This window comes from Elephas maximus, chromosome 5 (genome assembly GCF_024166365.1).
Source record: "Elephas maximus indicus isolate mEleMax1 chromosome 5, mEleMax1 primary haplotype, whole genome shotgun sequence".
NCBI classification, from domain to species: domain Eukaryota; kingdom Metazoa; phylum Chordata; class Mammalia; order Proboscidea; family Elephantidae; genus Elephas; species Elephas maximus.
This window is the reverse complement of record NC_064823.1, coordinates 72407061-72432442: the sequence shown is the minus strand read 5'-3', so window position 1 is coordinate 72432442 and position 25382 is coordinate 72407061. Positions and strand designations below refer to the sequence as shown.

Sequence of the window (25382 nt, the reverse complement as noted above, 5' to 3'; positions counted from 1 at the left end):
AAACCCTATGGGGTAGTTCTACCCTGCCCTATACGGTCTTTATGAGTCAGAATTGACTCGACGGCAGTAGATTTGGTTTTTTCTTTTTTTTTTGGTTTAACTCTAGGACAGTGTTGGCAAACTAAACCATAGCCTGCCACCTGTGTTTTTAAATAATGTTTTGTTGGAACAGAGACATGTTCATTTATTTACATATCATCTGTGGCTGCCTATGTGCTGCAACAGCAGAGCTGATAAATTGTGACAGGGATCATCTGACCTGCAAAAGGTAAAACATTAACTCTCTGATCCTTGACAGGAAAAGTTAGCTTCCCCTGCTAGGGGAGGATGGAGAGAGAGAACTATGGTGAATTTACTCCCGGGACCACAATGAAACCATTGAAAGTGGTGCTTATGAAGAATGAAATGATATGAAAACACTTATGATAAAAGAAGTGAAGCTTATTGTTGCTAGGTGCCGTCAAGTCGGTTCTGACTTATAGCAAGCCCATGTACAACAGAACAAAGCACTGCCTGGTCCTGAGACATCCTCACAATCGTTGTTATGCTTGAGCCCATGTTGCAGCCACTGTGTCAATCCACCTTGTTGAGGGCCTACCTCTTTTCTGCTGACCCTGTACTCTGCCAAGCATGATGTCCTTCTCCAGGGACTGATCCCTCCTGACAACATGTCCAAAGTATGTAAGATGCAGTCTCTCCATCCTTGCTTCTAAGGAGCATTCTGGTAGACTCAAAGTAGAGTTGACCTTAATGACATGGATGGAGTTAAGCTTTTGGGACCTTCATTTGCTGATGTGGCATGACTCAAAATGAGAAGAAACAGCTGCAAACATCCGTTGATAATCTGAACCTGGAATGTATGAAGTATGAATCTAGGAAAATTGGAAATTGTCAAAAATGAAATGGAACACATAAACATCTATATCCCAAGCATTAGTGAGCTGAAATGGACTGGTACTGGCCATTTTGAATCAGACGATCATATAGTCTACTATGCTGGGAACGACAACTCGAAGAGGAATGGTGTTGCATTCATCATCAAAAAGAACGTTTCAAGATCTATCCTGAAGTACAACGCTGTCAGTGATAGGATAATATCCATACGCCTACAAGGAAGACCAGTTAATACTACTATTATTCAAATTTACGTACCAAGCACTAGGGCCAAAGATGAAGAAATAGATTTTTATCAGCAGCTGCAGTCTGAAATTGATCGAACATGCAGTCAAGATGCATTGATAATTACTGGGGATTGGAATGCAAAAGTTGGAAACAAAGAAGGATCACTAGCTGGAAAATATGGCCTTGTTGATAGAAAGAATGCCGGAGATCAAATGATAGAATTTTGCAAGACCAACGACTTCTTCTTTGCCAATACCTACTTTCACCAATATAAACAGCGACTATACACATGGACCTCGCCAGATGGAACACACAGAAATCAAATTGACTACATCTGTGGAAAGAGACGATGGAAGAGCTCAATATCGTCAGTCAGAACAAGGCCTGGGGCCGACTGTGGAACAGACAGACCATCAATTGCTCATATGCAAGTTCAAGCTGAAACTGAAGAAAATCAGAGCAAGTCCACGAGAGCCAAAATATGACCTTGAGTATATCCCGCCTGAATTTAGAGACCATCTGAAGAATAGATTTGACGCATTGAATACTAGTGACCGAAGACCAGATGAGTTGTGGAATGACATCAAGGACATCATCCATGAAGAAAGCAAGAGGCCATTGAAAAGACAGGAAAGAAAGAAAAGACAAAGATGGACGTCAGAGGGGACTCTGAAACTTGTTCTCGAACGTCGAGCACCTAAAGCAAAAGGAAGAATTGATGAAGAACTAATAAAAGACTTCAAAGGGCACCTCGAGAAGACAAAGTATTATAATGACATGTGCAAAGAGCTGGAGATGGAAAACCAAAAGGGAAGAACACGCTCAGCGTTTCTCAAGCTGAAAGAGCTGAAGAAAAAATTCAAACCCCGAGTTGCAATAGTGAAGGATTCTATGGGGAAAATATTAAACAATGCAGGAAGCATCAAAAGAAGATGGAAGGAATACACAGAGTCATTATACCAAAAAGAATTAGTCGATGTTCAACCGTTTCAACAGGTGGCATATGATCAGGAACCGATGGTACTGAAGGAAGAAGTCCAAGCTGCTCTGAAGGCATTGGGGAAAAACAAGGCTCCAGGAATTGATGGAATATCAATTGAGATGTTTCAATAAACAGATATGCAACACTGGAGGTGCTCACTTGTCTATGCCAAGAAATATGGAAGACAGCCTCCTGGCCAACTGACTGGAAGAGATCCATATTTATGCCTATTCCCAAGAAAGGCGATCCAACCGAATGTGGAAATTATAGAACAATGTCGTTAGTATCACACGCAAGCAAAATTTTGCTGAAGATCATTCAAAAACGGCTGCAACAGTGTATAAGTGAAGCCTACAATTTACAGAGTTTGCTTACTAAAGACATAGAATCTTTGTAATTAATTCTAGTACTTAATTTTTTTTCATAATAAAAGGAAAAAATTATCATTACAAGAAAACAACACAAATATATATAAAGGGAAAGTCATGGGCCCCTTCTCCTAAACTGTTACCCACTCCCACCATACTGCGTACAGGTAACCATTCTTAAGATGGGCATTTATACTTCCAAACTTTATTTTATTTAGAAACATTTTTATTGTGGTAAAATAAATATAAGAAAAAATTTGCCATTTTAACCATTACCAGGTGTACAATTCAGTGACATTAATGATATTCATCATGTTGTGCAACCATCACTACTATATCTAAATTTTTTCAACACCCCAAATGGAAACTTAGTACCCCTAAAACACTAACTCTCCATTCCCACTTCCCCCAGTCCCTGGTAACCACTAATAAACTTTTGTCTCTCTGTATTTGCCTGTTCTGGATATTTCATGTAAGTGGGATCATGCAGCATTTGTCCTTTTATGTCTGACCTATTTTACTTAGCATAATGTTTTCAGGGTTCATCTATGTCATAACATGTATCGGAACTTCATTTCTCTTTATGACAGAGTAATTGTCATTGTGTGTTTATAACTCATTTTGGTTATCTACCCATCTGTTGATGGACGCTTGGGTTGTTTCCACCTTTTGGTTATTGTGATTAATGCTGCCATGAACGTTGGTGTGCAGGTGTCCGTTTGAGTCCCAACTTTAAAGCATCTTGGGTATATATGTAGGAGTGGAATCGCTGGGTCATATGGTAACTGTTTAACTTTTTGAGAAACTGCCAAACTGTTTTGCAAACTTTGTTTTTTAATGTACTATTTTAAGACAAAATGAGATGAGCCTGTATATGCTATTCTGCAAATAGTGGCCATTTTTCGAGGTTTAGTAGTTGCCGTTTTTGCATCTACAGGCAGTACAGACCCCAGAAGGGAGGCATTTGTGTTGCCAACCATACCTCTCCACTAGATGTTTTTATCTTGGCAACGGATGGATGCTATACTATGGTAAGAGCAGCTCGTATTTCAAGTAGTTTCGTGTTTTTTAGATTGCTCAAACTTTTATTTTGACACAAATTAGAAAGTTGATTTCGTATTAGAAAATGAGTGGGTTGTAGCTATGTAAGTTATGTAATATGTTTACATGAGGAATGCATAATGCAAGAAAAGCAAAAGGAAATAGCCATTATATTTAGGGTAGTAAAAAATGAACTTTCTTGAATATAGACATATTTAAGCTTGATGGAACTTTCTAAAGTTGGTGATTCCATGTGGCCTCTACCATCTCTGCCAATGTCTGCTAACACTCTGCAACTTTGAACTCTTCCTCCTTAGAGCTGTACACATTTCTCAGCAAGCCAGTTAGTTCTCTTTTCCTCCAGGGAGTAGTTATATACAATTAAAAAATATATATATGGTTTTTTAATAAGAGTCAAGCAGGAAAAGTAAATATTTGTGTCACATTGCATTTTTCAGTCCTTGTCCACATCCCCCAAAACTAAACAAAACTCAGCAACAAACTGCAAAGCCCACAATGAAGCAAAAGCTTCAAAACGCCCTTTCATGGGGATGAATAAAAACCACATTCTGGCAGTTTTTAAAATCCACGTTTTCTGGCGCACTTAAGAATTTGTCAAGATTTTCTGTATAGCCTTTATGTGGCAAGGAAATTTGGGTGTTTAATCTGTGTCCTTTTCCCTTTCGTGGTAAATGTGCCTAAGTAGGTGTGTGGGATAGAATGAAGGGAGAGGGGCCCTGGGAACCTTCTTGTAATGTTCTCATGGTGGTGGGTTGGGCTTCAGGGATAGCAAATGGGTTTTATTTCACTTGCCAACTTCAGTGATTGGTAGTCATAGGCTGCCATGCTTTCCTGAGATCCCTGATTCAAAGAGAAAGAGCCATTATTGTTTAAGTGTCTGCTGAGGTGGGAGGGGTCCTTGGGTGGTACAAACAGTTAATCTTCTCAGCTGCTAACTGAAAGACTGAAGGTTCTTGTCCACCCAGAATTGCCTCAGAAGAAAGGTCTGGCAACCTAAAAAAAAAAAAAGAACCTACTTCTGAAAAATCAGCAATGGAAAACCTATGGAGCACAACTCTACTCTGACACACATGGTGTCGCCATGAGTTGGAGTCGACTCCATGGCAACTGGGGATGCACCTGCCAGTATTTGGCTATACATAGGTTATACTATCATTGTGGGCGTTTTGAATTGCTTTGTAAAAATTTCAACTTATGCCAGATATTTTAATTTGTCTAAAAATATAAGCTTACATATATAACATTGGACAATCACATTTTAACACATTCATAAATTTCTCTAAACTCTGAAGCTCTTTCTGAGTTTAAGGACCCTTTGGCAACCTCTATAGAAAGACTTTTGGGGATCAAGCCTTCTTAACCTTTTTTGGGTTAGGAATTAGATGACAGTTATGTACCCTTTTTAAGGAAAAAGAACATACATGTGTATCTATATACAAACATAGTTTTGCTTGTAATTTCAAGGTATTTATGGATCCTCCTAAAACCATCCAGGACTCTCAGGCTAGGAACACTTGTTAGACCACAGCACAGTTCTGAGTGTGTATTTGTAAGGCATATAATAAATAATCCTTGTATTTATGTGGACAAGCACTTTCATATTCATTATACTTGACCGTCCCCGCAGTCCAATGAGGTCAGGACAGAGATTTTGTTATAGATGAGGAAGCAGAGGCTCCTGTATTTTAGCCAACCTGCCTCTTCGTGATTTTGCATTTCTCAGGCCATGTTCCTGCTATGTCCTGGTCAGACAAAGAGGTGAGATAACTCATGTGTGACTGAGGGTCTTAGAAATTTGTTGGCATTTTCTATGAGTTTTGATCATGTATAACAGCAATTACAATATTAGCCAAATTTTGGAAAAGCAAAATAACGGCAAACTTTTTGTTGGGTTCAGTGGTAGAAACCTAAAGCCAATTGGATTAAATCGGAGGCAGTGCAGTGCAGTGCGGAAGTGGGAGGAGACCGTACCGCTGCCTCCAGAGGTCCCAACTGGCTTCTTTTGGAAAAACACAGACTGCGTATCTGAAGAACAGTAAAGATCTCTTTTCAGTGACTTTTCTAAAGTCCTCTTTCTCTAATAAACAAAAGATGAGGCTCCCTGGTGGCGCGGTAGTTAAGTAGCTCGGCTGCTAATAGAAAGGTCTGAGGTTCGAATCCAACTCACCAGTGGCTCTGCAGGAGAAAAAAACCTGGCCATCTGTTCCCATAAAGATTACAGCCTAGGAAACCCTATGGGGGAAGTGCTGCTCTGTCCTCCAGGGTCACTGTTAGTCTGAATCAACTAGTTGGTACACAACAACAAAGAGCTCTATTTTTGAATTTAGAAATATTTCCAAACTTGAAGGAATTATATGTATAACACCCATATCCCCTTTATCTACATTTTCCTATTGTTAACATTTTCAATCCATTTGCTTTACCATTTGTGCTCTATCTACATATATAACTTTTGGTAAAATATTTACACTTCATGTATATTTATATTTAGTATTTATTTCTAATATTTATATTAGAAATCTGTGTTCACATCAGCACTTCCAATTCAGAGTTCTTTCTTACTTTTCCTATTCCGTATTTGTATGTCCCTTCTTTCACAATGAAAACCTTGTTCCCCAACGATATCCATATACTTACTCATTTGCTAAATCCTACAATATATCTAATATGGTGTCAGAATTGCTTCACCTGTTTTACTACAAAAAGCAAACCTAGTGAAAAGAGTTCAGTTTTTGAAATTCTTGCCACTCTACCCAAGATGGAGGGTTGAATCCTGCGTTCATAAGTTTCTTGAATTTTTTCCCTCCTTCCTCTGTCAGTGTTGTTCTTTTATCCACTTGAAGTACAGTTAGATTCATTTCAGTTTGATTTCAGTTTTTTATTTCCATCTTTGTTGACTTAGTTTTAGTTTTTGAGTATGTAGGACATGAACATGCTTCCCAATATCAAAACCATACAAAAATGGACTACTCTTAGAAACGTCACTCTCTCTCGTATCCTTTCTACTGGATTCCTTCCAACTTTGTTGTTTTCTGGTTATCCTTTCTGTGCTTTTTATTTTACAGATCGACAAATACATGTGTATTATTTCTCCTTCTGTCTTACTCAAAAGGTAGCATACTATATTTGTTCTTTTTCTATTTGCTTTTTTCGCTTAACGATATCTCCTGGAAATCACTCCTTATCATTCATAGAGATCAGCCGTGTCCTTTTCACAGATATATAGTACTCCATGGTGTGGATGTACCCTGGTTTATTCATCCAATTTCCTCTGTTTGGACATACAGGTAGTTACTAATATTTTGTAATAACAAATGATGTTGTAATTAATAACCTCGTGCATATGCATTTTCATATTGCTTGAGGTATATCTTCAGGATAAATTCCTAGAAGTGAGATTATTTGATTGAAGGATAAATATATATGTACATACTTTGAGTTTTGTATGCAGTTTTGATAGAAATTTTTTTGATAGAAATTGCCATGTTTCCCTTCAGAGTTGTTCTACCATTTTCACGCTCCTCCCCTCGAGCAGTGGATGAGACTGCCTTAACCAGGCCAACAAAGTGTATTGTCAAGCTTTTAAGTATTTGTCAATCTGATGGGTGAGAAATGTTATTTCAGTATAGTTTTAATTTACATTTCTTTTATTTTGAGTGAAGTCAAAGGACCTCTACTTTTCAGAAAAAAAGATAGCTAAAACCAAAAATGAAACCTATTGCCACTGAATTGATTCTGACTCATAGTGACTCTATAGGACAGAATAGAACTGCCCCATAGGGTTTCCAAGGAGCACTTGGTGGATTTGAACTGCTGACCTTTTTTCTTTTTTTGGTTAGCAGCCAAGCTCTTAACCACTGTGCCATCAGGACTCCAGAAGACACCTAATGCAGCAAAATAGCTTAAAACTCAAAGGTGCTGCTCAAGAACACTTTTTGCTTACGTTTGACCATTCTTGTCTTTTGAACAGCCTGAGAACTACAGCCACGAGAAGAAAGCTGATCTCATCTCCATGGGGAATAGGAACTTACTGGTACTTAAAAATGTTTTGTTTTGTTTTGTTTTTGGATAGCTGTGGCTTTACATTTCTCTCTTTTTCTCATGGTACATCTAGGTTGGCCAGGCTAATGGTGGACTAATGGGAATTATTCAGAGAGCAATGGTCAAGGCTTGTCCACATATCTGGTTTGAACGTTCGGAAATTAAGGATCGACACTTGGTTACTAAGAGGTGAGCAGAGAGATTAGTCGGTACCCACTGGAGTGGCATAAAAGCTCATTACTCTCATTCTTTGTGCCAAAAAGAGATGAGCAGCATCTAAAGCAGCATCTAAAGATCAAGACTAAAACACAGAGCTCTATTTGTGGTTGACTCTTTCTGTCTTAGCTAGAGTTTTAAAGATTTTAATTCCGTAGTCGTAGTGGAATATACAATGGAATTAGAAGGTCCATGAGTCTGTGTTGCTGTGACTTAGGTATAGTCCAGTCACTGAATTTTCAAAGTTAAAAATTACTACCTTGAATATTCTATAATTGATGAATATTTGCTGAGTAAATAGATGGCTGATTAAGTATTTGCTGAATGACTGTTATCACTTAAATCCGGCTAGAGACAGATAGAGCTAATGCTCTCTGGAACAGAGAAGAAACCTCTGGAGGTATGGGGTAGAGATACACCTGAGTTACCGGAAGCCTTTGCTGAGAAATCATTTCTTTGTTTCAGACCATTAACTGAAAGCACCCTGGTTATTGCTTCTGTAAACAATGTGCCCGTGCTCTTAAGAGTAAAATGGAAAGAACTTGTTGAAATCTGCTTAAAGTTAGAAAAACTGTTGCTTATCCTGAGATTATTCAGTAATGGGGCACTCTGGCCGCTGTGAAACCCCTCTGGAACCAGTTGCCATTGAGTTGACTCCAACCCATGTCAATCCTATGTGTGTTAGAGTAGAAATGTGCTCCATAGGGTGTTCAGTGGCTGATTTTTCAGAAATAGATCACCAGGTCTTTCTTCCCAGGTGCCTCTAGGTAGACTTGAACGTCCAACCTTTTGGTTAGCAGCCAAGTGCATTAACCATTTGCACCACCCGGGAACTGAAACCTTGCTGCCCCAGCCCTCACTAGCTTCCAGTGAGCAGAGTTGGGAACGCAGTGCTGGCTGCAGGGTGTGTGGGATCTAGGCCTGGGTTTCAGTAATTCTCAACTTTCTGGTGGATATTTCATAGGAAGACTCTGTCTGACTCATTTACAGAGTCTTCTTATAATTAATAGTCATAAGGGAGACAGGTCCAGCAATCTATATTCCTGTTTTTCAGATGAAGAAATATAAATACATGGATAAGGGCATAAAACTTAGGACATGGGGACTCCAGAGCTCATGTCATGTGACCATGGGGACTCCAGAGCTCATGTCATGTGACCATGGGGACTCTAGAGCTCATGTCATGTGACCGTGTATCTAGTGTTCTTTTTACAGAGAAGGCAGGGGGTGCTGAAAATTATTTACTGTGAAATTAGAGAAATTGAAAAAGCACAGATATCCTTACACCTGTTTAGAAAGAGAACAACTTGAGTTCATTTCCTTTACTTGTATCTTATTTCTTTTTTCCTATGGCTTTACAGTTACAGTAACTTATGAAGAGTAGTCACATAGGTTAGAAGAATGTATGCAGTGTAGGAGTATAATAGTGTATGAAGGACACCAAAAGGACTCCTGTGTTTTCAAAGGTAGGATTTTGATCTTTTATTTCTCTTCACAGACTAAGGGAACACATTGCTGATAAGAAGAAACTGCCTATATTAATCTTTCCTGAAGGTAAGAATGGGGGCTGCCTACCAACCCATCGTTGACAACAACAACAAACACCAAAAGTGTATGAGGAATAGAATTGTTCTAGAATTGGCATTTTTTGTCCTGGTCTCTGCCGTCCTATAGGAGCGGCATGGCCTTCTTAGACTGCTAATTCCCCACTTTCTTTTGATGGAAGCCATTGTATCTTATTATTTTTTAATCTTAGGTGTCATTTCTGGGTAATGAACCTATGAAGTTATTGTCCATAACTTTTTAAGGGACCTTACTTTAAATAAAGAAACTGTGGCCTTTTATGAAGAAGCTATACTTCTAGGGTGTTCGATAGTAAAGTAAGAGCTTGCTGTTAGGCCTGCTTGGATCTGTCAGACATATACTTACACAGGTATCAGTTTGTGCAATGGTAGCAAAATGTCTGTAAATTTGTTATGATTTGAATATTTTAAATTATTTTATATCAAAATAATTCCTGTTTAAATGTGTTTAAAAAATGACTGTCTTTAAAAATATCCTCCTTTCCTCCCTGCCCCCAATTCCCTTCAGGAACTTGCATCAACAACACTTCAGTCATGATGTTTAAAAAGGGAAGCTTTGAAATTGGAGGAACCATACACCCGGTTGCAATTAAGGTAAAATGGATACCCCACGTCTCATAAAAACAAGTAGTATCTTGGTAACTTTTTATTTTTTTTTATAATTTCAAACTTAGAAGTTGCAAGAATAATATAAGGAACACTTCTGTATGCTTTACTCAGATTCATCAATTGTTTACATCTTACCCCATTTGCCTTGTCATTCTCTCCCTCTCTCTGTCTTTGTCTCTCTATAGATATATGTGTGTGTGTATAAGTATGCGGAGCCCTGGTGGCATAGTGGTTAAAAGCTCGGCTGCTAACCAAAAGGTCAGCAGTTTGAACCTACCAGCTGCTCCTAGGAAACTCTATGGGGCAGTTCTACTCTATCCTATAGGATTGCTATGAGTTTGAATCGACTCGATGGCAAGCAGGTTTATGTATGTGTGTATATGTATATGGACAGATAAAGATATGTACTGTATGACTATGTGCCAGGCATTGCATTAAGTGCTGAGGATACAGTGATAGGCAAAACAGACATGGTGCCTACTTTCATAGACCTTCCAGTTAAGTGGGGAGACAGATATCAGGAGTCATATATATAACCCTGTTGTGACAGCTGTGACCAATGCTGTGGAGCTCTAGTTACAAAAGTAGTCTGTTGTAGGGAGAGTAGCTAGCTGGCTCATTTTGCTTTTGGATCATTTCTATCAAGCAAAGTAGTGTCTTTTTCTTGGGCTCTAGTAGAGATGTTTGGCTTGCTATCTTGAAAACATGGGCATGGATAAGAGAAGCCACCTCGTAGTTTGTAACTGGGACGTATTTTCTTTTCTTTTTTTCTTAGTATAACCCTCAGTTTGGTGATGTCTTTTGGAACAGTGGTAAATACAGTATGGTGAACTATCTGCTTCGAATAATGACCAGCTGGGGCATCGTCTGTGATGTGTGGTACCTGCCGCCCATGACCAGACAGGTATTCCAGAAATGACAGCAGGTCTTTGTGCGCTATTTTATCAGATAAAGGCCAAGGAAACATTTACCTGAAAACATAAATATATTCCTTCTTCACATCAGCTAAAGTTGGACTGCCTCCTTGCTTTCTCAGAAATGATTGATTTTTTAAAAATGTGTTTACCAGTTGCTCTTGAGTTGATTCTGACTCATGGCAACTACGTGTATGTCACACTAGAACTGTGCTCCATGGGGTTTTCAATGGCTGCTTTTTCAAAAATAGATTGCCAGGCCTTTCTTTGAGGGTGCCTCTGGGTAGACTCACACCTCCAACCTTTTGGTTAGCAACTTGAGCATGTTAACCGTTTGCACCTCCTAAGGACTCCAGTAACATACTTAGTGCCCTTCAAGTCAAGCCATTTTATATTCAGAAACTCTTTTCCGTAATAGTTTTTACAATTGCTCTTGATTCACTGAAGCTACAGATATTTTGGAATGTTTTATCTTGGGCAAAACAAAAAAAAAACAAACCCAGTGCCATCGAGTCGACTCCGACTCATAGCAACCCTATAGGACAGAGTAGAACTGCCCCGCAGAGTTTCCAGGGAGCGCCTGGCGGATTTGAACTGCCAACCCTTTGGTTAGCAGCTGTAGCACTTAACCACTACACCACCACGGTTTCCATATCTTGGGCAAGATTAATAAAAAGCATAAAAAAAAAATGCACGTGATAAAAAGATTAAACAATACTGCGCTGTATTTTCTTGATAGAACAAATTATATTTGCTATGATTGACCTGGAATATAAAATATTTGCAATAAATTTTGAATCTTGTATTTTAAAACAAATACAAACAATTAAAAGGCATTTTAATGTATTATTTAAAAGCTCTATACACAGGATGTACTTGTCATTTTATTTTATTTTATTTTGCAGGAAGGGGAAGATGCCGTCCAGTTTGCTAACAGGGTTAAGTCTGCTATTGCTGTACAGGGAGGATTGACTGAGCTTTCCTGGTAAGAAATTTTTCAGAAGCACTATCACTTTTATTTTTAATTAAAAATAAAATCACCTTTAATAATACCACCTATTGTGCTATTTGGAGCCCTGGTGGTGCAGTGGTTAAGAGCTCGGCTGCTAATCCTAAGGTCACAGTTCAAATCTACCATCTGCTCCTTGGAAACCCTAGAGGGCAATTCTGTTCTGTCCTATAGGGTTGCTATGGTTGCCTTGACTTGGAATTGACTCAGTGGCAGTAGGTTTGGTTTTTGGTTCTGGTTTATTGTGCTAGTTAGCTTTTGGGTTAGCTGAAAGTTACAGTGGCTTACACAAAATAGCAATGACTTAAATAAGATAGAAGCTTCTCTCTCTTACTTAAACATAGGCAGTTGAGGCTGGTCTAACAGTGCATTCTGTGTTGCTCCACTATCTTCAACATGTGTTTCTACTTCATGATCCAAGATGGCTCAACTCTACCTATTACATGCAAGAAGGACACCCTTATCTCTTTAAGAGCACGTGCTGGAAGTTGGACATGCCACCCCCACTTATATCCATTGACTGACTCAAATCAAGTGATAGTAACTAGCTGCAAAGCCTGGGGAATGTAGTCTTTGCTCCAGGTGGCCATGTGCCTAGTTAAATGTGTCTGGAAAGGTTCCTACCCTTCTAGATAAATTTGTCATTCATCCATTGGGTATGCATTAACTTGTCTGGATTGCTTTTTTCCTGGATCAAATGAGAACTTAATTGTGTAAACTTAGACTGGCTGCTTCTTAAGTACCAAGATCTGTTACTATTGAAAAGGGGAACTGGGTACCTTTGAAGTCTCTAGGGGTGGCAAATGACAGTTGAAGTGCTTAGAGTAGCATGAGGTCTGTTGGGTGTTTGGAAAGGAGAACCGTATAAAAATGATGTCAAGATGCTCAAAGATAAGCATTGCTACAACTTCAACATTTTGCCTGCATTGGTCCTGGACCTCAAGAAAGGAAGAAAGGCTTTTCTCCTTATCTCTCACTCACTTCCTTAGTTCTTGAGATTCAGAATTCATGGAAACGCTATGATTTGTTTAGAGGCAGATTATTTGGGTACGAGAGGCTTTTATGGACAATTCCTGGGACATAACTGGTGGTGCAGTGGCTAGCCAAAAGGTCAGCTGTTCGAACTCATCAGCCACTCTGTGGGAGAAAGATGTGGTAGTCTGCTTTCATAAAGATTGCAGCCTTGGAAACCCTATGGGGCAGTTCTACTTTGCTATAGGGTAACTATAAGGTAGCGTAACTATAAGCTGGAATCGACTTGAGGGCAATGGGTTTCAGGTTTAAGCACAATTTATGGAGTTCCTAGGTGGTGCAAACCGTTAATGTGCTTGGCTGCTAAACAAAAGGTTGGAGGCTCAAGCCCGTCCAGAGGCACCAAGAAAACCCTGTGGAGCAGGTCTGCTCTGGCACACATAGGTCAGAGGTGATCAACTTAGAGGCAACTGGTTGTTGTTGTTATCCACAATTTGTAACCTCCTTTCGTGAAAGCTCCCCATAACTGACCTCCTGGGAAGTTTGTCATTAAATTTTAAGATGAGGACTTACTGGTGGGCTGTACCTTGGAGTTGACTCTAGAGGCCAGAGCATTGCAGTGGTCACAGGCAGGTGTCTGTATATAGGTCAATCGTGTCCTCATAGCATTGAGTTCACTTTCTAACCTATGATCCTAGTCATCATCATCAGAGAGCACTTGGTAAACATTCATGCTTAACTGGGTTACAGTTAAACAGGTGCAGTATAGAGTAAGCAGGTTCTCAGTCCGCCTCCCCTAGGAGATAAAATCTGAAACTTTAGATTTGGAGGGAGATAGTGGTTAGTGGTAGTCCAGTCTCCTCCTAGCTCTTCCAGTTCATTGTTTCCTTCTGTAGTCCAAAAAAGGAAAGGCAGGCAGAGCCCTCACAACCCAAGCAGGTTTGTGTTTTCACCACCTTGGAGAAAGTTCAAAGATTTGCAGGCTCTAAATTAAGGAATACTGCTTACATAGCACTAACTACTGGTTGAATGGAGTTTATGGTTTGTTGTATATTTAATTCTGACTTTATTTTGGAATAACGAAGATTATAAACACCTGAAATGTAATGCTTTGAATAAAAACATGCTTGTGAGAGATATGATTAGAGTTAAATAATGATAAATCCATTAATCTCTAAGGAATTTATCCCCCCCATTTCTTGTGTGTATAGTTTTAATTTTTCCATGTGGCTTTCCAGTAAGACTAAAATCAAAAACCAAACCTATTGCCCTCAAGTCAATTCCGACTCATAGTGACCCTATAGGACAGAGTAGAACTGCCCCGTAAAATTTTCAAATAGTGGGTGGTGGATTCAAACTGCTGACCTTTTTGTTAGCAGCTGTAGCTTGCCATAGCTCTTAACCACTGCACCACCAGGGCTCCCCCAGTAAAACTAGCTAGAGAAAAAATTAGCATTTTGCTTTCTTATAGGTAAACAATCTTAATTTTAACAAAAGTTCAAATATTGAATACAATCGTCTTAACTTCTAAAACCAAGCCCCTGGGTGGTACAGATGGTTAACGTGCTCGGCTGCTAACCAAATCCACCCAGAGGCAACTTGAAAGAAAGGCCTGGGGATGTATTTCCAAAAAATTAGCCATGGAGAATGCTATGGAGCACAATTCCTCTCTGATGTACATGGGGTCGCCATGAGTTAGAATTGACTCCATGGCAACTGGCTTAACTTCTAAAAAGAAACTGAGCAGAGATATTATTTTAACTAAGGTTCAGAGAGATTGTTACTTCCTTAAAGTCACAGAGCAGAGACCCAGTTTGGGTTGTTCTGCCTCCAAATCCAGTGTTCTTTGCTTTTCAATGTCATAGCGCCACACAGGCTGTATTAATATGTAGCACTTTTAGACCACTGATGGGAAGTATCTTTTATATGTTTGTTTTCTCATTTCCAGGGACGGAGAGCTGAAGAGAGCAAAGGTGAAAGACATCTTTAAGGAAGAGCAGCAGAAGAATTATAGCAAGATGATTGCGGGCAATGGATCTCTCAACTCTCAATTGGGCTGAACACCACCCTGTAGATAAAACTGGGCTTCCTAGAACTAGCCCTTAGAAATGCAGTGGGTTTTTTTGGGGGGAGGGGGTTGTTTTGTTTTATTCTTTTTATTTTTTTTATCATTAATCTTTTTCTACAGGATGATTGTCTCTACCTCTCTATGCTGAGGCAGAACCAACAGGTGCCCTTTTTGGCTTTTGTTGTTCTTGTTATAGCATTAGCCCCATGAATTGAAAGGGAGTTTACTGGGCTAAAATAGATTTTGCCTTTTGTAAAATGATGAGTCATTGTTGACTAAATGAAATATTTGTACAGGAAAAAGTGTTTCCAAAGAGTGTGTGAAACTCGCTAATACTGTAATTCTCAAAAAAAAAAAAAAAAAAGCAACCAAACCCAAACTTGCTTTTCATAGTTAGTTTTCCCACTCTGTTCCCCTTACTCTCTTAGATCCCATAAGCAGTGGAATGACACACCTGTTCATGGTATGGTTCTATTCTACTGCAAGGCTGAAAGGAAAAATGAAGGATTATATTTAGGGTAAATGACAATGTTGTGGCCATCTGATGCAAAAGCTGAAAGGAAATGTAAATATTTTTTGCTAGTATGTTGGAAGAGAAGTACTGTTTGGTAAGCTTCACCAAAGAAAAGTGACTTGAAGTGTGCATGTGTGTGTATGTGTGTATGCATTTATATGTAGGCAATTCATGAATAAACACATTTTAGAAGGCAACTGATGATAAACAATTTTAGACAGCGACTAGTTCTCCTTGTTTGTATGCTAAAGGCCAATACCTAGTTTGCCTCCCATCTACTGATTTTTTTTTTTTTTTTGGTAACCAAACAATTTTCAAATTGGAGAAGGCTTTAATAATAAATCACATTGAGTATCTTCAGTGGGAGTATGAATGAGAGAGTGTGTGGCACTGCCTTCCCCCAACCATCCCCTTATGGTTTGTTCCAGAACTTTCCCAGTCTCTTAAACAGAAAAATAAGTAATGAAACTACCTTTTGGAAACTGAGCCTTAAATTTTTAAGGGGAGAAATAAGCATTTCCTGGTTCAGACAGCGTAAGCAATGTTTGATAGCAGTATAATGCTGTCTTAAACTCTGAGAGTATTATGGTGTACGTCTCTGGTAACCATGTACAGAATGTGAAACTGTCTTATGGTAAATATAAATAAATTCTATATTTCTAAACATGTGTTGCATTATTTAAACCCTCCCCTTCACCTTCGTCTAGTTTCAAGTAAAGTTAAATTCTGTCTTATTACAAACAAGGATTATTTGTTTTTCATTTGAATGACACAGTTAGACTTACTGGACTGGAACACCTGGGAAATGAGAACATGAACCCCTGTTTTTTTTTTTAAGCAGAATTATCTGGACTCTGACTCTGTGGACTCTGCCTTGAACAAAGTCACAGACTTCAGTTATTCTGCAGGTTAGCTGGGGCACCTATATCTTCGTTGAGTAGGCCTGGCGTAGCACTATCAAAACATACTCTTTTTACCTCACTAAATGGATGTCGTTAGATCCCAATGGCTTTTTGCAAATGGGTTACCTTATGGTCAGCTACACTTCTGTACTCACATCCCACTTTCCCTTTGTGGTTGCAAATTGCCATTAATAAATACATGGTCATAGCCGTGAAAACCATACAGAACACAGTTCTACTCTGCAACAGATGGAGTCACCATGAATCAGAATCTACTCAATGGCAACTGGTTGGTTGGTTGGTTGGCTGGTTGTTGGTTGGTTGGTTGGTTGATTAGCTTACAGCACCAATTCCATCACAACCTACTCAGTACCACCAGGAAGCAGTTTAGGCCAGTAATGTTACATTTCAGAAACAAAGATAGAGCAACTTTGGTCAAGAGGCAGTCCTTGTGGCCATAACACATTACTAGTAATTACAAGAAACCGGAAAACCTTTTATTCTAAAAATGAACAGAATGCTCAAATTGCAACATCCGCGCTGAGAGGTAGAAATAACAAAATCACCAAGACAAAGTTGAACATGCCTTGGAGAAGTCTGTTTATACAGGAAAACTTTCCTCAAGAAAGTTCTTTGCACCAGACTGCGACCCAGGACTATTTCCTTGTGCCCTGAGCATATCTATTATTTCACACATGGCTGCTCATCCAATCCCAGATATGCCAGGATATTTCAGAAACCCTTGGCACTCCTACAACTTGATGTCTGTAAATATGACCAGGACAAAGAGCATAAACAAAGGTAACCTCAAGGCTCAATTAAGGAATCTGTGCAAGGGTTTTATGAAAGATCTTATCTGATGGGAACTTCTACCAAATGTTGCCTGTCCTTGTTGCCCTTATAGAAGACTCAGGAGTATTAAGCTCTGGGCACAATATTCCTAAAACCAAAAAACCAAACCTGATGCTGTTGAGTCAATTCTGACTCATCGTGACCTTATAGGACAGAGTAGAACTGCCGCATAGGGTTTCCAAGGAGTGGCTGGTGGATTCTAACTGCTGACCTTTTGGTTAGCAGCCAAGTTCTTAACCACTGCACCACAATATTCCTAAAGTAGTTACAAAATAATATCTGGGAAGGCAGATGCAAAAAAAAAAAAAAAGTTCTACAGAGCATAAGTTATGTCTGAGCAGTATTTACTTTCCAAAAATCTGTTTTTGGTAACATGGCAATTCCTCAAGCAGCTAGAAAAACAGTTTTGCATGTCAAAGACTGAAAAGGCAAAAGTTCTGATGGAGGTAGCATTCATTAGATTATCTAGTAAATACCCAATAGCACTATTGTTTTCACAATGCTTTTGGAAACCTGGGCTGGCAGTTTTCTGGAAACCCTGGTGGTGTAGTGGTTAAGTGCTACAGCTGCTAACCAAAAGTCAGCAGTTCGAATCTGCCAGGCGCTCCTTGGAAACTCTACGGGGCAGTTCTACTCTGTCCTCTAGGGTCGTTATGAGTCGGAATCGACTTGACGGCACTGGGTTTGGCTTTTTGGTTTTAGCAGTTTTTCTGAGAATTGAACTTCACTAATTTTGAGAACTGGATTTTATTAAGTCAAGTCATACTGAATATGAAAAGTAAAAAAAGAGAGAAAGAGAACTCCTCTTTCTGAGAAAAACAGTAAGACAAAGAATCACCCCAGTATACTTATTTAGATGTACAGATTTTCAGTCAATATTACCCCCAGCAGAGTTTTTGGGTCACAGCTTCAAGCAACTACAAAGGGAAAGTGGGGTGTAAGTACAGAAGTGTAGCTGACAATAGAGTAATCCATTTGCAAATTGCAAATCTTTGGCTGAAGGGTGAACCTCAGGAGTGGCCTCATTACTGAACCGGAAGGGTGTCCAGGGGCCATACTCTCTGGGTTTCTCCAGTCTCTGTCAGGCCAGCAAGTCTGGTCTTTCTAGAGCTAGAATTTTTGAGCTAGAATTTTGTTCTACATTTTTCTCCAGCTCTGTCTGGGGCCCTCTATTGTGATCTCTGTCAGAGCAGTCAGTGGTGGTAGCTGGGAACCATCTAGTTGCTGGACTCAGTCTGGTGGAGGCTGTGGAAGCTGTGGTCCATTAGTCCTTCGGACTAATCTTTCCCTGGTGTCTTTGGTTTTCTTCACTCTGTTGTTGTTCTTAGGTGTCGTCGAGTCGGTTCTGACTTATAGCAACCCCATGCACACCAGAACGAAACACTGCCGGGTCCTGAGCCATCCTTACAATCGTTGTTATGCTTGAGCTCATTTTTGCAGCCACTGTGTCAATCTACCTCATTGAGGATCTTCCTCTTTTCCACTGACCCTGTACTCTGCCAAGCGTGATGTCCTTCACCCCTGACAACATGTCCAAAGTATGTAAGACGCAGTCTCGCCATCCTTGCCTCTAAGGAGGATTCTGGCTGTACTTCTTCTAAGACAGATTTGTTCGTTCTTTTGGCAGTCAATGACATATTCAATATTCTTCGCCAACACCACAATTCAAAGGCGTCAATTCTTCTTCGGTCTTCCTTATTCATTGTCCAGCTTTCACAGGCATATGATGCAATAGAAAACACCATGGCTTGGGTCAGGCGCACCTTAGTCTTCAAGGTGACATCTTTGCTCTTCTACACTTTAGAGAGACCCTTTGCAGCAGATTTATCCAATGCAATGCATTGTTTGATACCTTGACTGCTGCTTCCATGGCTGTTGATTGTGGATCCAAGTAAAATGAAATCTTTGACAACTTCAATCTTTTCTCTGTTTATCATGATATTGCTCACTGGTCCAGTTGTGAGGATTTTTGTTTTCTTTATGTTGAGGCGTAATCCATACCGAAGGCTGTGTGGTCTTTGATCTTCATTAGTAAGTGCTTCAAGTCCTCTTCACTTTCAGCAAGTAGGGTTGTGTTATCTGCATAATGCAGGTTGCTAATGAGTCTTCCTCCAATCCTGATGCTCCGTTCTTCTTCATCTAGTCCAGCTTCTCGTTATTATTTGCTCAGCATACAGATTGAATAGGTATGGTGAAAGAATACAACCCTGACACACACCTTTCCTGACTTTAAACCAATCAGTATCCCCTTGTTCTGTCTGAACAAGTGCCTCTTAATTTATGCAAAGGTTCCTCACGAGCACAATTAAGTGTTGTGGAATTCCCATTCTTAGCAATGTTATCGATAATTTGTTATGATCCACACAGTTGAATGCCTTTGCGTAGTCAATAAAACACAGGTAAACATCCTTCTGGTATTCTCTGCTTTCAACCAGGACCCATCTGACATCAGCAATGATATCCCTGGTTCCACGTCCTCTTCTGAAACCAGTCTAAATTTCCGGCAGTTCCCTGTTGATACACTGCGGCAGCCGTTTTTGAGTGATCTTCAGCAGAATTTTGCTTGCATGTGATACTAATGATATTGTTCTATAATTCCCACATTTGGTTGGATCACCTTTCTTGGGAACAGGCATGAATATGGATCTTTCCCAGTCAGTTGGCCAGGAAGCTGTCTTCCATATTTCTTGGCATAGACAAGTGAGCACCTCCAGTGCTGCATCTGTTTGTGGAAACATCTCAATTGATATTCCATCAATTCCTGGAGCCTTGTTTTTCACCATGCCTTCAGAGCAGCTTGGACTTCTTTCTTCAGTACCATCAGTTCCTGATCATATGCCACCTGTTGAAACGGTTGAACATCGACTAATTCTTTTTGGTATAATGACTCTGTGTATTCCTTCCATCTTCTTTTGATGCTTCCTGTGTCATTTAATATTTTCCCCATAGAATCCTTCACTATGGCAACTCGGGGCTTGAATTTTTTCTTCAGTTCTTTCAGCTTGAGAAACACTGAGCGTGTTCTTCCCTTTTGGTTTTCCATCTCCAGCTCTTTGCAGATGTCATTATAATACTTTACTTTGTCTTCTCAAGACACCCTTTGAAATCTTCTGTTCGGTTCTTTTGCTTCTTCAATTCTTCCTTTTGCTTTAGGTGCTCGATGTTCGAGAGCAAGTTTCAATGTCTCCTCTGACATCCATCTTGGTCTTTTCTTTCTTTCCTGTCTTTTCAATGGCCTCTTGCTTTCTTCATGGATGATATCCTTATGTTATTCCACAACTCATCTGGTCTTCGGTCACAAGTGTTCAGTGCATCAAATCTATTCTTGAGATGGTCTCTAAATTCAGGCAGGATATACTCAAGGTCATATTTTGGCTCTCGTGGACTTGCTCTGATTTTCTTCAGTTTCAGCTTGAGCTTGCATATGAGCAACTGATGATCTGTTCCACAGTCGGCCCGTGGCCTTGTTCTGACTGACGATATTGAGCTTTTCCATTGTCTCTTTCCACAGATGTAGTCAATTTGATTTCTGTGTTCCATCTGTATAAAAACCAAAAAAAAAAAAAAAAAAAATCCACTGCCGTGGAATTGATTCCGACTCATAGCGACCCTATAGGACAGAGTAGAACTGCCCTGTAGAGTTTCCAAGGAGCACCTGGTGGATTTGAACTGCCGACCTTTCTGTGTGTTCCATCTGGCGAGGTCCATGTGTGTAAAAAAAAAAAAATAGTCGCCGTTTATGTTGGTGAAAGAAGGTATTTGCAATGAAGAAGTCGTTGGTCTTGCAAAATTCTGTCATTCGATCTCCGGCATTGTTTCTATCACTAAGGCCATATTTACCATTCGCCAAACTGACACGAAGGGTCCTTGTCTTTTCCCAAGTAAGAGTGCACACGAAAGGCAAACTTTAACTTCAGCAGGCTTTATTTTGCTTGAGTCAAGCAAAAAGAGTCAGCGGGGGACTAAGCCTCTCCAAAAGGCTGAGTCGAAAAGGGAAGCAAGGCTAGGGCTTATATGGGTTCAGTAGAGACAATCAAATAATGAATATTTAGTGAGTACTTCTAAAAATGGTGGTGCATGTTAATTAGGTTGTACGCACATCTGGAATCCAAGATAGAACTCACTGATATTCAAGATGAAGTCTTCTCGGCAGCCCTTGCCATCACTTATTATGGGATGTAGCACAAACGCACTGATCTTTGGCACTACATCACCACCTTCGAAGGGCTAAGGGAGTTTAAAATGCGGTCACACTTTGTTCTTCTGAGCGTGCAGGAGCCTGTAAAGGGGGAAGGGACTAGAAAAACACTAAGAAGGAGATAGTGATTCATGGGTTGTTTCAACCTTATCTCATGTTGACAGGGTGTAGTTCCTGTTTACCCAACTTCTAGATGCTAATCTTTTAACAGCTCTTTTGTACTGTCAGCACAGTTAACCCTATCTGTCTCAATTCTCCCTTGCTCCACATGGGGTGGGACCAGTGGAGTATATTAGATGGCCACTCATGAGCTTTTAAAACCCCAGGCACTACTCACCAAAGTAAAAGGTAGAACATTTTCTTTATTAACAATGTTATGCCAATTAAGCTACATATTCCCTGAGACCATGGTCCCTGGGTCTAGGTCCACTTTAAACTAAATTATTGGATCTAAGTTTTTCGGGCCATGTAAGTAGTGAGATTTTGGCCTGTAAACTGAAATGAAGGCCATCTTGTGGTTTTAAATTTTCTGCAAATGGCTTTGAGACTCATCTATGTTGTTGTGTTTTTAAGTAGTTCATTCCTTTTAATTGCCAAGTGGTTTTAAATCCTTAGGGGAAAATTATTTTTCCCTTTCACTTAGCACTATGATTTGATGCAGGCAATTTACCTTGAGGCATCTGGGAGTGGAGGATGGATTATTTCCATTTCATTTTTCACAAAGAATGTAGTCCTTTGAGATCCATCTTTTAGGGAAGGATGTCTAGTTAGACTCTCCACCTGGTGCAGGTCCTCCTCTTTGTCCCTTAGGCCTTAAGGCTGTGGAAAGCAATGTTCAAGTTTTCCTGATTTAGCAAATGCTCTCAAGTTGAGGGGCCCTGGTGACAGAGTGGTTAAGCGCTTGGCTGCCAAACGAAAGGTTGGTGGTTCAAACACGCCAGCAGCTCTGTAAGAGAAAGATGTGGCAGTCTGCTTCTATAAAGCTTATAGCCTTGGAAACCCTATGGGGCAGTTCTAGTCTGACCTATAGAGTTGCTATGAGTTGGAATTGACTAGATGGCAATGGGTTTGGTTTTGATTTTTGGTTCCTCAATGTTAAAGCTGAAAGCTGGCCTCTAAGCTTTCCTTATCTTTTTGGTAACCTGTCTTCCCTATGGCAGCTAACAAAAAGGCCGGCAGTTGGAATTCACCAGGCCCTCCTTGGAAACTCTATGGGGCAATTCTACTCTGTCATATAGAGTCACTATGAGTAAGAATTGACTCTACTGCAGTGGGTTTGGGTTTTTTGGGAATCTTCCCTCAGTCCTTGACCTGAGTCATCCTAACTTTCTTGCTAACTTATGGAAGAATTCAAAATAATTTGTAATTATCATATAGGACAAGGTGGGTACCTGTTGCTAGAAATAAAATTTCTAGAAAGAGACCTCTCTAAATTAAAAAGAAAAGGCTTTTCTAAGTGTTTTAATCTAGACTAAAGCCATTATTTTAGTATAAAAGAGCAAAAACTCCCCTTTAGAAACATAAGTGTTAATTTACAATTTAAAATATTCTGCTGAAGGTTTTTAACAAAACAAAGTGAATCGGTGGAAGACATGAAGAGAGATAGGGGAAAGCAAGAAGGTTTCTTGTTGTTGTTACGTACTATTGAGTCGATTTCGACTCATAGCGAGTCCATGTGACAGAGTAGAAATGCCCCATAGAGTTTTCTAGGCTACAATCTTTATGGGAGCAGAGCCACTGGGTGAGTTTGAATTGCAGACCTTTCAGTTAGCAGCTGAGTGCTTAGTCGTTGCACCACAAGATTTCTTAGTGTTAGTAAAGAATGCAAAGACCTCACTGGTGAAGTCAGTTGAAAGTAGCTGGAGGTGCAGTGCATTGTTCTCATTGTGAGCGGATGGCACTTTCCTGGAATGGTATCTCACAGCCAAGGGTATAGCTTTGGGTGAGGGTCCCATCAAGGCTTTTGAGAAGCCCAGCCCCCTGACCTTTTAAGAAGCATGTAGCAATTCTGGCTACTTGCTGGCCTCTTGTTTATATGTCTGGAAAAGTATGCCTAGGAGAGCTTTGAGAATACCAAGTCTGGCAGTGTGAACCAGAGTCCCTGGGTGGCACAAACATTAAGTGCTGGGCTACTAACCAAAAGGTCAGCAGTTGGAACCCATTCAGAAATGCCTCAGAAGATAGGCCTGGGTATTTGTGAAAGGTCACAGCACTATAGACAGCAGTTCTAGTCTACAACACATGGGGTCGCCATGACTTGGAATAGACTCGATGGCAACTAGTTTTAACAGTGTGAACACCGGTTAAAAATATCTGTAGGCTCAGTGCATTCTCCGCTGAGAACCTGAAAGGTAGAATATATATATTCTCTATCTTGGTGAACTGAAATATTTCTGATCCCTTTGGACTCCAAGTTATATAATTAGGGTGTGGGGATGCCTGGAAGGGTGGGACCAAAGAGTCAGTCTCCTCTTTAGGTGAAATATCTGTATTTCTCTTAAAAATATGTGAATTTATATTTCTTTGAAAAGTTTTGAAAATTGTATTTCATGAAATAATTAAGAATACACTCTTGCTGATTACAAATCAATTAGGAATCACAGGTCAGAGTTTAGAATGTTTTCAAATTACTGTTTCTCTAGCTTTATAAAGTAAAATGCACTTCTTTGGTGCCTGCTTTGTTTTTGTCACTGTATTGGATCTAGGAACAAAACAATGACAAAAAAACAAAAAAGTCCCAGGGCTTATGGAGCTTCTGATTCAGAGGCAGATGGAAAAACAGACAAACAAAAACAATAAACAAGTTTGGGCAAAACCACCGTGAAGAACTCAGAGTGGCCTTTAATCTTTTCATAGAAGCCTAGGGCAGTATAAGCCTAAGCATTCCTTAAGAGTATCAGGAAAGGTTCTAGGGCTAGAGTGCTGTGTCAATGGACTCAACTCTGTCACAGGGAGCAGGGAGTGAATCCCAGCTCTAGAATGCATACCCGACAAAGCTCGTGTGCTGAGGCTTTGACCTTGGTTACACTCTGTTATAACAAGCACCCTTTTTTTTAAAATTGTGGTAAATGTATATTCAAAAAAACATTTGCCATTTCAGCAATCTTCACATGCGCAGTTCAGTGACATGTTGTTCAGCCATCGCTCTATGTGTTCCCAGATTTTTCCATCACCCTTAACAGAAGCTCAGTGTTTCCCAAGCACTGAGCCATCCTTTCCCCCTCTCTCCCACCTGTCCCCAGTAACCATGAATAAACTTTGATATCTATACTCTTGTTTAGTGTAGGTATTTCATATGAGTGAGATCTTAAAATACTTGTCCTGTTGTGACTGAGTTATTTGCAGGCAGCCCTGATGTCTGGTTGCTAAATCAGGCACAAGTGAGCTCTGCCAAACTTCCTAGCTGGAAGGAATTTTCAGAGTGGGTTGTTTCCAAGGCAGGTTCTGAAGTCATTGCCAAAGAGGCCGAGCAGAGGGATGACTGCAGAAAATGCCTATCCAGCAGGCTCTATATAAATTTGGTTAACCAATGGAGTAAGGAATGAGGTACCATAGTTTAAATCAATAAATCTCATAGTCTGATAGGTCTCTTTGAAAAATGCTTTTATCAAACAGTGATTTTGTGTAGGCACATGACACAGATTTATGAAACACACATCATGATTCAGGTTCTGTTAGTCCTGAAGCTGTATACTGCCCAAGACAGGAACCTGTCCTTCAGAAGCTAAGAACCTGGAAGTGGAGACAAACACCACTAACGAAAGAGGAAGTGGCAAGGCCCCCTTTTTGGCGGGGGGCGGGTGGGGGGCACAGGAACAAAGTGCTGTAGGAGCCTGGAACCAAAACCAAAACCAAACCCAGTGCCGTCGAGTCAATTCCGACTCATAGGAGTCTGGAGAAATGAGTAATGCTGGAATGGGAGGGTGGTGGAAGAGAGGACATATCTGCAAGCCTTGAGGAATGCCTTTCT

The 25382-nt window shown here is 40.0% G+C and overlaps 1 protein-coding gene across 4 annotated transcripts in view; it reads left to right on the top strand.

Moving 5' to 3' along the window:
* GPAT3 (glycerol-3-phosphate acyltransferase 3) overlaps window positions 1-15544 on the top strand; it is a 78537-nt gene extending 62993 nt beyond the window's left edge. For 3 of the 4 annotated variants that reach the window (XM_049885832.1, XM_049885831.1, XM_049885828.1), the window contains 8 exons: window positions 3410-3503; window positions 7505-7567; window positions 7649-7764; window positions 9290-9345; window positions 9883-9968; window positions 10759-10887; window positions 11803-11882; window positions 14827-15544. In XM_049885832.1, coding sequence (XP_049741789.1) covers window positions 3410-3503; window positions 7505-7567; window positions 7649-7764; window positions 9290-9345; window positions 9883-9968; window positions 10759-10887; window positions 11803-11882; window positions 14827-14938 — 736 coding nt within the window. In that variant the 3' untranslated portion in view covers window positions 14939-15544. The remainder of the gene's footprint in view (window positions 1-3409; window positions 3504-7504; window positions 7568-7648; window positions 7765-9289; window positions 9346-9882; window positions 9969-10758; window positions 10888-11802; window positions 11883-14826) is intronic. The other variant, XM_049885830.1, reaches the window with a different exon arrangement.
* The last annotated feature ends 9838 nt before the right edge of the window (window positions 15545-25382 follow it).